This window comes from Sorex fumeus, unplaced genomic scaffold, assembly GCF_029834395.1.
Source record: "Sorex fumeus unplaced genomic scaffold, SorFum_2.1 ptg000063l, whole genome shotgun sequence".
Taxonomy (NCBI): domain Eukaryota; kingdom Metazoa; phylum Chordata; class Mammalia; order Eulipotyphla; family Soricidae; genus Sorex; species Sorex fumeus.
In genome coordinates, this window is record NW_026606120.1 from 34439670 (window position 1) to 34452326 (window position 12657).

At 39.1% G+C, this 12657-nt stretch overlaps 1 protein-coding gene across 1 annotated transcript in view; it reads left to right on the top strand.

Moving 5' to 3' along the window:
• Positions 1-12657, top strand: part of PCYT1A (phosphate cytidylyltransferase 1A, choline) — a 44280-nt gene that overhangs the window by 22680 nt on the left and 8943 nt on the right. The window contains exons 3-5 of the mRNA XM_056126971.1: positions 3191-3290; positions 10079-10195; positions 11232-11383. Of these exons, the coding sequence (XP_055982946.1) occupies positions 3191-3290; positions 10079-10195; positions 11232-11383 (369 nt within the window). The remainder of the gene's footprint in view (positions 1-3190; positions 3291-10078; positions 10196-11231; positions 11384-12657) is intronic.

Below are 12657 nucleotides of genomic sequence, written 5' to 3' on the forward strand. Positions count from 1 at the left end.
AGCAAAACCCATAACCATTGATACATAATGGTTGGGGGAAAGGTAAATACTTCTGTGTGACATTCTGAAACTTTCTGCTGAAAGATGTTTAAAAGTTCTGAAAGGAGGTAAAGTGACATGCATCAGTAACAGACATCAGTCAGTAACAACATTGTAAACCAAAGGTTCTAAAAGGGGGGGAAAAGTGTGTGTGTGTGTGTGTGTGTGTGTGTGTGTGTGTGTGTGTGTGTGTGAGAGAGAGAGAGAGAGAGAGACAGACAGACAGACAGACAGAGACAGAGAGGAAGGGGGGTGTAAAATGCCTGCCATTTATCAAAAGCCCACAGCTAACACCACACTCAATGGGCTAGAGAGATGTTATAGCAGATAGGGGACTTGCCTTACACAAAACCAAATTGGGTTTGATTCTCACCATCCCATATGGTCCTGGAGCTCCTCCAGGAGTGTGGAATCAGCCAGGAGTGGACCCTGAGCAGTGCCAGGTGTGGTCCAAAAGCCAAAATTAAGTAAAAGCTATCAGGAACCACGGCCAACTTGGGTTTGATCCCCGGCACCCTGTATGGCCCCCAGAACCCCAACAGGAGTGATCTCTGAGTGAAGAACCAGAAGTAAGCCCTGAGGACAGCCAAGTATAGCTCAAAAACAAACTAAAAAAAGCTGGAAGCCTTTCCTTTATGATCAGGCATGAGAAAAGTTTGCCTGCTTTGACCACTGCTATTCAGTATGCTATTAAAAGCTCTTGCCCTAGCATTTAGATAAGAGAAATCAAGGACATCCAGATTGGAAAGGAGAAAGTTAAATTCTCACTTTATGCAGATGACATGATACTATTCTTTAAAAGTTCCAAAGATTACACCACAAAAGCTCCTAGAAACAATAAACCTGTACAATAAAGTGGCAGATTACAAAATCAATGCACAATAATCCATGGCTTTCTTACATGCAATAAAAGAGAAATTAAAATTTACTATTCACAATTGTGTCTCAGAAAATGAAGTACCTTGGAATTAATACAAGAGGTGAAATCTCAAAGAAAACGACCAAGATGCAAAGATGGCCTGTGGGATGAGAAATATTATTTACCCATCCGATAAGGGGTTAATATCAAAGATATAGAAGACATTGGTAGAACTTTACAAGAAAAAAGCATTCAACCCCATCAAAAAATGGGGAAATGAATAGAAACTTCCTCAGAAAGAAATACTAATGACCAAAAAACACATAAAAAATGCTGTATATCACTAACCATCAGGGAGATGCAAATCAAACAACAATGAGATATCTTCTCACATCACAGAGATTGGCATACATCAAAAAGATCAAGAAGAACCAGTGTTGGCGAAAGAGACTCATTCATTTTTTATGGGAATGTCTACTGATTCAGCCTTTTTTGAAAACAATCTGGACATTCCTCAAAAAACTAGGAATTGAACTTCCATCTGACCCCACAATACCACTCCTGGGAATATACCAAGGCACCCAAAAACACAGTGCAGAACTGCAGTCTGCACTTTGATGTTTATTGCAGCACTGTTCACAATAGACAGAATTTGGAGATAAAATAGTGCCTGAGAACAAATGAGTGGAAAAAGAAACTAGATAGCACAGCGGTAGGGCATTTACCTTGCACGCAGCCAACATGGCCGACCCTAGTTCGATTCCTCCGCCCCTCTCGGAGAGCCTGGCAAGCTACCGAGAGTATCTCGCCTGCAAGGCAGAGCCTGGCAAGCTCCCCGTGATGTATTCGATATGCCAAACGCAGTAACAACAAAGTCTCACGATGGAGACGTTACTGGGCCCGCTTGAGAAAATCGATGAACAACGGGAGGACAGTGACAGTGACAGGTACATCTACACAGTGGATACTATGTATCCACCAGGAAAAATGAAGTCATGAAATTTCCTTATAAATAGATGGGCATGGAGATTATTATGCTAAATGAAATGAGTTGGGGGAGAGGGACAGACAGAATTATTGCTCTCATTTGTGAGATATAAAAAAACATAGTATGAGACTAATACCCAAACAAGGACCAGGAGAATGATCTGTGGTAGGAAGCTTGCCACAAGTAAGGGCGAGGTGCGAGGTGGGGGAGGGCTGTTAGGACAGAGAAGAGACCACTATGACAATGATAGTTGGAAATGATCACTCTGGACTGTACATCCATTGAGACACTTTCTCTTTTACAGTCAGAGTTTTATAAACATTGTAAACACTGTACGGTTTATAACAATATAAATATTAATATATCATATAAATGTATAAAATAATAATACATTTCTGTAATAGGAGTGCACAATTACACATTTTTCAGAACTGTGTGCTGAAAGTGGGTAAAGGAACAAGTATGATAACCTCTCAGTATCAGTATTGCAAACCATAATGCCTAAAAGAGGAGAGGATGGTGGCAGGAGAGAAACTGAGGACACGGGTGGTAGGAAATGTACACTAGTGGAGGGATGGTTGTTGAAACACTGTATGATTGAAACCAGTCAACAGCGTTGTATCTGTATCTTACAGTGATTCAAATAAATAAATAAATAAATAATGAAAATAAGGCTACTTAAAAAAGAAAGAGAAGAAGGAAGAAAGAAAAGAAAAGATAATGGGCCTTTGAGATGCACCCGGAAACCAGAATATAGACCGAACATGACGACCACTTAATACTTCTATTGCAAACCACGACACCCAAAAGGAGAGAGAGAGAGCAAAAGGGTGTGCCCTGCCACAGAGGCGGGGTGCGGGGAGGGGGGACAGGGTGAGGATGGTGGGAGGGATGCTGGTACCATTGGTGGTAGAAAATGAGCACTGGTGGAGGGATGGATACTCAACCATTGTATGACAAATGCAAGCACGGAAGTTTTTAAGTCTGTAACTGTACCTCAAGACGATTCACTAAGAAGGAAGGAGGGAGGGAGGGGAGGGAGGGAAAATGGGCCTGAAATCAAAATTTCCTCAGTCCAACCCTACATCTGATATTTACTACCTTCAGTACCATGGACAAATTACTGAACATCTGTATACCTCAGTTTCCTCTTTTGTGCCATAACCCAAGTATCTAGTTGTATCTGCCTTGTAGGATAAGGTTTAATTATAGCATATTTAATAATTGATTGTTCCTTAAAACATAAGTCAGTTTATCCCTGGAATTTGACTTTTTTTTTCTTCTTTTCACTTTCATCCTTTAAGGGCTTACGACAACCAGCTCCTTTTTCTGACGAAATTGAAGTAGACTTTAATAAGCCCTATGTCAGGGTAACTATGGAAGAAGCCAGCAAAGGAACTCCTTGTAAGTAAAGATCTTTATTTTCTTATGTTGCTAGTGTTTTCAGCATTCAGGTATACATGCTTACTCTTCATATTCTTCCTTCAGTTTTCCTATATAGGATTATGGGGGAAAGGTTCCTTCCACCAGCTTTATTGTACTATTTAGGAGGTAAATTCTACTCCATAAAATTTCTTTTCTTTTCCTTACTATTATATACTTGTTTTTAGGGTATTGTCACAGTTATTATAGCAAAGTGAAGACAATAAGACATTAACCTGAACTGGTCATAATCTTTTGTGTATTTTCACAGAGCTCTAACTAACATGTTAGGGCATAATAATTTTAATAGCTTTCAGAATTAAATCCAAAATTTTCTACAGTCTCCAGTTTCCTCATATGATACTATTGATTGATGTAGGACAAAAATATCCCACGTTGGGAGATTTATCTTAAAAGTTTTTCAGGTTATCTTTTAAGATTTGCTTTATTATTTTCAAAAATCATACTCTTTTTTTATACGTCATTTATGTCACTAGGTGATCAGTGATTTTGGCCACATTATTAATATGTATTACAGGTACTCATCTGTTCAAGACAGTTTGTTTTAGTTGACATCATTAATAAAAACTTCTTGGGCATTTCTTATGAAAACAAAGTCTTTTAAGAAATGAGATGGTTCATGTTGATCCCAAACTTTCTCAGTCATGATGTGATTTGGGGTGTTTGACCTTTCCTTGAGTAATAGACTGATAGGGCAAGGTAAAATGACAGCAAAGAAAAACTGAGGCTATACGTTGCAAGGTCTGAGGTGGCAGGTCAAATTTCAGATGCCACCACACAGTTCAAAGACCACGTTAGATATGATAGTAGAGCCAATAAAGGAAAGGGACTTTGCATGTCTTTATAGTGACACACATTCAGACACTCAGATCTGATCACCTAGTTTTACTTGGCCTGCTGCTAATGTATTCACATTTTATGTACCATTTGTGGTACATAAAAATTGGAGATATGTGTTCTATTCCCAAATTTTCAAGCTTAAGATTAATGAGTACTGTTTATTAAATATGAAAAATTCTAAAACAATGGAATTTTAAAAATAACCCTTGCTATTATCTACTTTATAATTTCTTCATTATATGAGGATTTTAAACCCATAGAAACTAAAATATGAAGACTTTCTCATAGTAAAATAGTGTTAGTAATAGAACTGGAACTGCAACACAAATTTTTCCTCCTTGCTACTTTTTGCCCTAGACTGGTCCTGCTTTTTATAGATATCAGTTATTAGCAATAGAAGGCCAATGAAAACCTGAATGAATTTTAGGTGAAATTAATAATCACAAACCTCCCTACAAAGTTGACCAGTCTGATGTGCTGGTGTAATCTATTTTTCTCCTAAAGCTCATTCTCTGTTTGACATTATCTTAAATAACCAAATAAGAAAATTTGGCCAGTGATGAAAAAGGACTGTAGCACTGTAGCACTGTCCTCCCTTTGCTCATCGATTTGCTCGAGCGGACACCAGTAACGTCTTCATTGTGAGACTTGTTACTGTTTTTGGCATATTGAATATGCCATGGGGAGCTTGCCAGGCTCTGCATACCCTTAGCTGATAATTTTTTTAGCCAATAATGAGTACAAGGAATGCCCCCCTCCGCACTCTCCTACCAACCTTCTCCCCACTCTCCATTCTTATACAAAGGTTTTAACTAGGAAGGTTAAGTACAGGAGATAAATATGTATTATCTAGGAGAAAATCTTTTAACTGGGAGGGGTTGAGGGGGAATTAATGTGACTTAAGAAGTGAGATTTTCTCTTTTGGAAAAAATTAAAAATCAGCATAATTTATCATCTCCTGGAGAAGGGAAGAAAAAGTACAGTCTGAAGGGCAATAGAAATTTGTTAGAGAAAATATTTTGGTTATCCATATTTGAAGGATACAGCAAAAGAAGCAAATCGAAAGCCAGGGGCATTTAATTTAAAGGAGGATAGCTAGTAATTTAGCCAGCAGTGGTGCAGCCATATAATTTGTAATCCAAATCAGGACCATTTTGAGAATGAATGGGAGTTGCTGAGAAAACATATAAATCACAGTATAGTTATCCCAGCCAATAGCCATTTAATAAAAGAAGGGCAAAGGACTTCTTTTAGTATTGGAGAAGATAGTTTAGAGGTTTAGGTGATTGAATTGTATGCAGCCAGCTCCAGTTTGAGCCCCAGAATTGCATATAGTCTCCAGAGCATCATCAGGAATGATTCTTGAGCACAGAGTCAGGAGTAAGCCCTGAGTACTGTCAGGCATGACCTAAAAAACAAACAGACAAAAAGGGCTAATTTGTACTTTCTTCCCCAATTTTCTTATTCTGTAGTGGCCCCTTCTGGTTGTTTGATTAAATTAATATACCTATCTGGGTTTCCAAAGACTTGAGGTTAACTTATAATGAATTGAGAGGTTGAAAGATTGGTGAAACATTAAGGAGGGTAAAGTGGTCCAACTGGAGTTGGTTTGAGAAAGGGTGTGGTGGAGCACTTGGCCTGATGTGGGATGATTAGCTGCTGCTGGCAAAAAGCCACCTTCTCAGCTGTGTTGTATGTCACTGCCACCACCCAAGAAATATGTTTACTGAGATAAATCTCCCTCCATCTCACTTTGCTCTTCTTATATGGTAAATAAGAAAGAACAAAATATTCTTAACTTTTATATTCTAGAATAAAATAAAATGAGACCATAGCCCCTCCAGGACCAGGTGTGTGTGTGTGTGTGTGTGTGTGTGAGAGAGAGAGAGAGAGAGAGAGAGAGAGAGAGAGAGAGAGAGAGAGAGTGCAGGGAGGAGAAAAGTGAGGGGGAGAGAGAAAAGAGAGAGAGGGAGTCATACTAAGTCATTTCTTTAAGCTGTCTTAGAAGAGATAAAAGTATATTAGTTACATATTAGTTATGATTTACAGGATGTAGAAGAGAGAATCAAAATGCAGGTTTTGTTTTGTTTTATTTTATACATGAGGAAACCAAGGCTTAAGGATAAAGTTATGGAGGAAGGAGTCTGGTTGACAAGCCTGAGCTATAATCTTTCTGACTCTTAAACCCATCATAACATTACTCAGTTTTGAGTGAATTGGTATATTTATTTAAAAATTTAGTCTAAATTTCATAATATACCAAAAGAGGCCCAGAGAGATAGATGGTACAGGAGACAGGATACATGCCTTGCATGTGGCTACCCTGGCTCCTCAAACAAACTCAGGAGTGACTCCTGAGTGCAGAGCCTGGAGTATCCCGAGCACCACTGGATATTTTTTTTTTGGACCCCAGCCCAAAAATAAAAATATTGCCGAAAGGATTTAGAGTGAAATGTGCTTCTCTTGCTCCGGTATCCCATTATAAGTAGCCAGTGGCTATTTGTGTTATGTATCCTCCCACTCTTTAGTGCATGTGTCAGGGTATATTCAGTATTCCATTGAAATCTTTTCCCAAAGTTGTTACTATAAAAAATGATGCAGGTGCAGTGGAGCCTTACTTGGTCTTACCTTTATCTCCGTGGAAGTCCTTCCCAATCCTGCTTCTCTACACATGCCTCCTGATTTCCATAACCACCCTTCCTTGGTGGGAGAAAGACCCTTCTTATCAGTGCTTCCTGGGATGTCGGCTTCTTGCCCTTTCCATGGCTTGGCCCTGTATGTTTTATCCTCCGCGGAATGCTACAGGACTCTGACCCGGATCCTCCAACCTCTTACTTGATAGTGGTCTCATGGTCATGTGACCTCAATTTAGGCCCTTTGACTGCTCTAGCTGCTCATCCTCTCTGTACCTTCCCTCTGTTGACTCCTTTTCTGAAGTCAGGCCCTTGGCCCAGGGAAACCTCAGTTCACTCCCCTCACTCATGCATTTTTACCTCTTCTAGGTCTTCCCCTTAAGAAATAACAAAATCATTCTGGAACAAGAGGATATCATGAAGTCAGTCGGAAAGAAAGGGATAACTGTAGAATGATCTCTGTCATATATGAGACTTAAAGATTTATGGAACAATAGAAACAAAAGTCCAAAGACAGCCTAATGGGAGAGTTGAGTCACATAGTTGAACTGGTAGAAGGTGGGGCATTGTGGTCCTCAGAGAAGGATGGTGGGTGCACTGGTAATGCATGTAGTATTAGAATTATGTGCATGAGAAACCATTATTAATGTATTATAAACCACAGAAACTAACTCTCTCTCTATATATACATATATATAGTAAGTAATTTTAAAAAATGAACAATTTGGAATATATGCTCTGTCAACACTTGCTGGGTTCTAGCTTCATTAAGTATAAAAACATGACAACTATGCTACATATAAAAAATACCACATTCTAATTAAATGACACACATTTATTTTATTTATTTTGGTTTGGGGACCACACTTGACAGTGCTCAGGGGTTACTCCTGACTCTGCTCCCAGGAATTACTCCTGGCAGTGGTAGGGGGACAATATGGAATGCAAAGGATAGAACCCAAGTTGACCACATGCAAGGCAAGTGCCCTATCTGCTGTACTATAGCTCTGGCCCAACACATACATTTAAATGTGTGTCTGTGAGTTGAATTGGAATAGCTGGGCCAAAAGTCTCTTAAGTGTTCATTTTTTTGGTCCTTTGGTAGATATTGTATAATTGCCCTTCTTAAAAATTGTACTTATACTTCTATCAGAAATGTATGGTTTCTTTTTGGGGGTGAGGAGGGTTAGGCCATACTTGTAGTGTTCAGGTTATTCATGGCTCTGTGCTCAGGAATGACTCCCTGGCCTTGTTCAGGGGACCTCATGTGGCACTGGAAGTCAAAGTAGTCAAATACTTTTACTTCCCTTTCTTTCTTTTCTTGTTGTTTTTTGGTTTGTGCTTGGAGCAACACCAGTGGTGCTCACAGCATACCCCTGTCTCTGTGCTCAGGATTTCTCCTGGGAGGGCACAGATAAACCATATGGGTGCTAAGGATCAAAACCAGTTAGGCCACATGCACTCTATCCACTGTACTATTTCTCCAGACCCTCCTTTTCTGTCTCCCTGGTCCCTATGTATGGTTTTTTTTATTAAAAACTCCTTGTTTGTGGGTAAGACTACCTGAAAAGAAAAGTTGATGAACATTCTGGGATTCTGAGAATCCTGATTCATTGTTTTTAAAATTTGAGGGAGCTATATCTGACCCCTACCTGCAGTATGTCATATTTAAAGAGATTCTGTCGCCTTTGATCCAGAATGATAGTCTTACTGTTATTTTTGCCGCTGTGATTGAATCTTTTATTAATGTAAAAGAGTACTTATTAGATTTATTATCTGACACATAATGAGCTATAATATCAATTTTATTTTTAATGTATTTATTTGGCCTTGTATCCCAAAGGTTGTTTTAAGGTTTTTGTTCCTTTTTTTAATTATTATTTTTATTTTTCAATTCCCTTCCCCTCCTTTCTTTTCCCTTCCTTTCCCCTTCAAACAATTGATTATAGTGCTCATGAGAGCAGAAACTTTTGGCTACGGTGCTCACCAGCAGTCACAAATTATGGTGCTCGTTCATATTTGGTTGCTTTGTGCCAGAGAATATACATTTATTATGGTACTGGAAGTCATAAAAGGCAGTGGCCACTGGCATTATACTCAGCATGTAGGGTCATGCTGGGGATGGGACTAGTAACCTCATGCCTACAAAGCAAGTGCTTTACCACTAGGCCAAATCCCCAGGCTCTATCTTTTTTTTTTAAGTCTCTATCTTTTCTTTTTTCTTTTTTTTTAAATTTAGTTTAATTAATTTATTTATTTTGGGGTCACACCCAGTGATGCTCAGGTTACTCCTGGCTGTGCAATCAGGAACTACTCCTGACGGTATTCAGGGGACCATATAGTATGCTGGGGATCGAACCTGGCTCAGCTGCATGCAAGGCAAATGCTCTGCCTGCTCCGTTGTCACTTGGCCCTTCTTTTTTCTTTTTAATTCTACAACAGTTAAAAATTAAATTGAAATCAAGTTCTCATAATTTTATTTTTGTTATTCAACAGAAGAGGAAAAGCTCTAATTTAAAGTTCTCTCAAATATTTGTACTTCACCAGAAAGTACATGTTCTTACTTTCATGGGGAATGCTTCATGGAATTCATCTTTAGTTACAGAGCAGGTATTAGGATGCATGGAACTAAGAAGCATTCAATTGATAGACGGGTATTTATCCTTCCACTTTCTCAATCACTACCTCTGGGAAGTGGTGGAAGTTCTAAAGCAAAACATTAGTTATTATTAATCAGGGAAGCTTAAAAATAACCCTTAGAGTATAATTTAACTATACCACCTTTTTTATTTTTTTTGGATTTGAGGCTACACCTGATAGTGCTTGGGGACCATATAGTGTCGGGGATTAAACAGGGGTAACTGCATATAATACAAGCACCTTAACCCCTGTCCTGTATCGCTAGTTTCTATGCTACTTATTTAAACGTAACTGAAGTTTAAACTTGGTCTGATGGTGAGAATTTTGAAGTTTGGGACGTACCTGTTATGTAACTCCTTTCACATCTAAAGTAATTTTAAGAGAAAGCATTATGAAATTCAATATTCTGTGCGGTTTGATAAACAAAATAGTTGGTATATATGATGACAAAAAGGGTTTTATTAGTCAAGGAAATCTGTGATGTTATTCCTAACAATCCCAATCCCCCACAGATCCAGAGAACCCCATAAGAGAGGTATATTCATGGGAGAAACGCTTACACACTGCCATTTCCATTTGTCAAATGAGATATTGAAGCTGTGTATTTATGTGTAAATATTTTTTCTGTGGATTTAGGTGAACGGCCTGTGAGAGTTTATGCAGATGGCATATTTGACTTATTTCATTCTGGTCATGCGCGGGCTCTGATGCAAGCAAAGAACCTTTTCCCTAATACATACCTCATTGTAGGAGGTAAGAAAACATCAGATGACTTATGTGTGTTGTCCAGAAAAATTATAATACCTTGTTCTCTCTCCTGTTTATAAACAGAGTATTTAGGCTCCTTCTTTCTTTCTTCCCTTCTTTCTTTCTTTCTTGCTTTCTTTCTTTCTTTCGGTTTTTAAATGAGGCATAGGATGTGCTCTCTAAAGCAGGCTGTGAGGTACTAGCAACCTCAACCTGAAAAGAGATGCTTCAAACTAACTGCCCTGAAGTAGCCATATTTATTTCACTGTTTTCACTTGAGTTGCAGCTGTTGTGGGAAGGAACAACACTTAATTTCCTTTTTAAACAGCTTTCAGGGACCAGAGCAATAGTACAGCAGGTTATCGACCCGGGTTTGATCCCTGGCATCCCATATGGTCCCACAAGCACTGCCAGGAAAAATTCCTGAGCAATGCCAAGTGTGACCCAAAAAGCCAAAAACAAACAAAAAAGCTTTCATGCTATATTAGTTTCTTGCTTTGAATTGACTGAAGTACTTAGAAAAGTTGTCTAAGAAAACGTATATGTGTTTTCTAGTCTTATAGAAATAGAGTGGGAAGACATTTTTAAACACAATTGATGCACAGATGCATGGTATGTCCATTTTTCAGTCAAGAATTTTGTCCAGGGGCTGGAGTGATAGTACAGCGGCTAGGGTGTTTGCCTTGCATGCAGCCAACCTGGGTTCGATTCCCAGGTCCCCCGAGCACCGCCAGAAATTATTCCTGAGTACAGAACCAGGAGTAACCCGTGTGCATCACCGAGTGTGACCCAAAAAACAACAACAAAAAAATGTGTCCACTTTGCCTTCTTTCTTCTCCAAAATGTGAATAACCGTATAATCATTCACCTTTATTAATTTTATTGACTTAGGAAAAGTTTTTGTTTTATAGACAGCTATCTCTAGAAGATTCTTCTTCAGGTGGAGAGATTGGTTATAGTCCTAGAAATTGGGAGAGGTTGATGACTGAGGAGTAATTAAGTCAAAAGCAATTTGACTAACTTGATGATGTGATGAACTCAGTTTGCAGTGATGAGCTAACGCACAACTTCAAAGGCTTCACAGTGATGAATGAAAATGAGCGCTATGATGCAGTGCAGCACTGCCGCTATGTGGATGAGGTGGTGAGGAATGCTCCCTGGACCCTGACACCAGAGTTCCTGGCAGAACACCGGGTAAGAAAGCAAGGACTCCTTGTTCCATGATTCCTTCAATTTCCTAGTTTCTGGTTCTAGAGCAAGATTTCCACTAACCCTCCTTTTCTTCTCTCTTCTATATAAATCTCACAGAGAGCCAGTGGCAGTGATATATTACCACTTGTTCCCCCCCCCCCCAAAAGCTTATTTGGGGTAATGAGGATTATAAACACTTTTATATCCATTATTTTGGGGGGGATTTTTTGTTATATTTTGGGGCCACACCCAATGATGCTCAGGAGTTAATCCTGACTCTGTACTCAGGAATTACTCCTGGCAGTGCTCAGGAGACCATATGGGATTCAGGGACTGAACTTGGTTTTGCCACATGCAAGGCAAACACCCTACCTGCTGTATTACCACTTCAGCCCCATATCCATTATTTTTAATTTGCTTCTACAAGGACCCTGTGACAGTAGCTTTACATAGACCCAGAAAGACCAAACAACCTGGGACAAGGAAGATAGCTTGTGTTTGGCATGCTAGGGGATTAGGATCAATTTCTGGCACCACATAGTTCCCCACCCACATCTAAGAGCAATCCTCTACCACCAAACTAGAAATAGCCCTTAGTTACCCCCCAGAAAACTTCAATATCAAATACCGAACAACTTGGTCCAGGTAAAATTTTTTGTACAGGGTTAGAAATGGAATTTTTTGTTGTGTGATTCTTTCTCATCTCCCCCAACATCCTAGCACTGTAGATTTCTCCATCCTCATGGTAGTATCTTTAGAAGATATGTAGTCCTAGCTATTTTCTCAAGGAGTTCACAATCTAGGAAATAAGACAGAAAACATAGATGGCTTTAGTGTTGACTTATATCTAGTTTCAGTGCTTTGATTTTGGCCTAGGAGTTTTGTGGGATCGGAAACCCGGGAGGTTTCTCACTTTTGCTTAGTGTGCTGGTACTACCCTTCCTGCCTATTCATAGTTCCACATAAAGCAACATGTCTAGTATAACAGAAGGGTATAAAAGTTGATTATACCCAGGCCAGGCTATTAAGCTTAAAGAATCAGCACAGTTATTGTCAGCTTTTCATAGGACTATGTAGAATATTGTATTCTACAAGACACGTGAAAACAAAGGTAGTCAATATTGCTTCCAAAGCAATAATTTGGTAGGTCTGAGTCTATAGGAGATTTGTTCTAACTTTTTAGGATTAGGGCAGGCCGTTTACAGTTCTCTAGCCTTTCTACATCAACAGGTAACTTCAGGGATACCAAAGTGATGAACAAGGTATTTCTCACACAG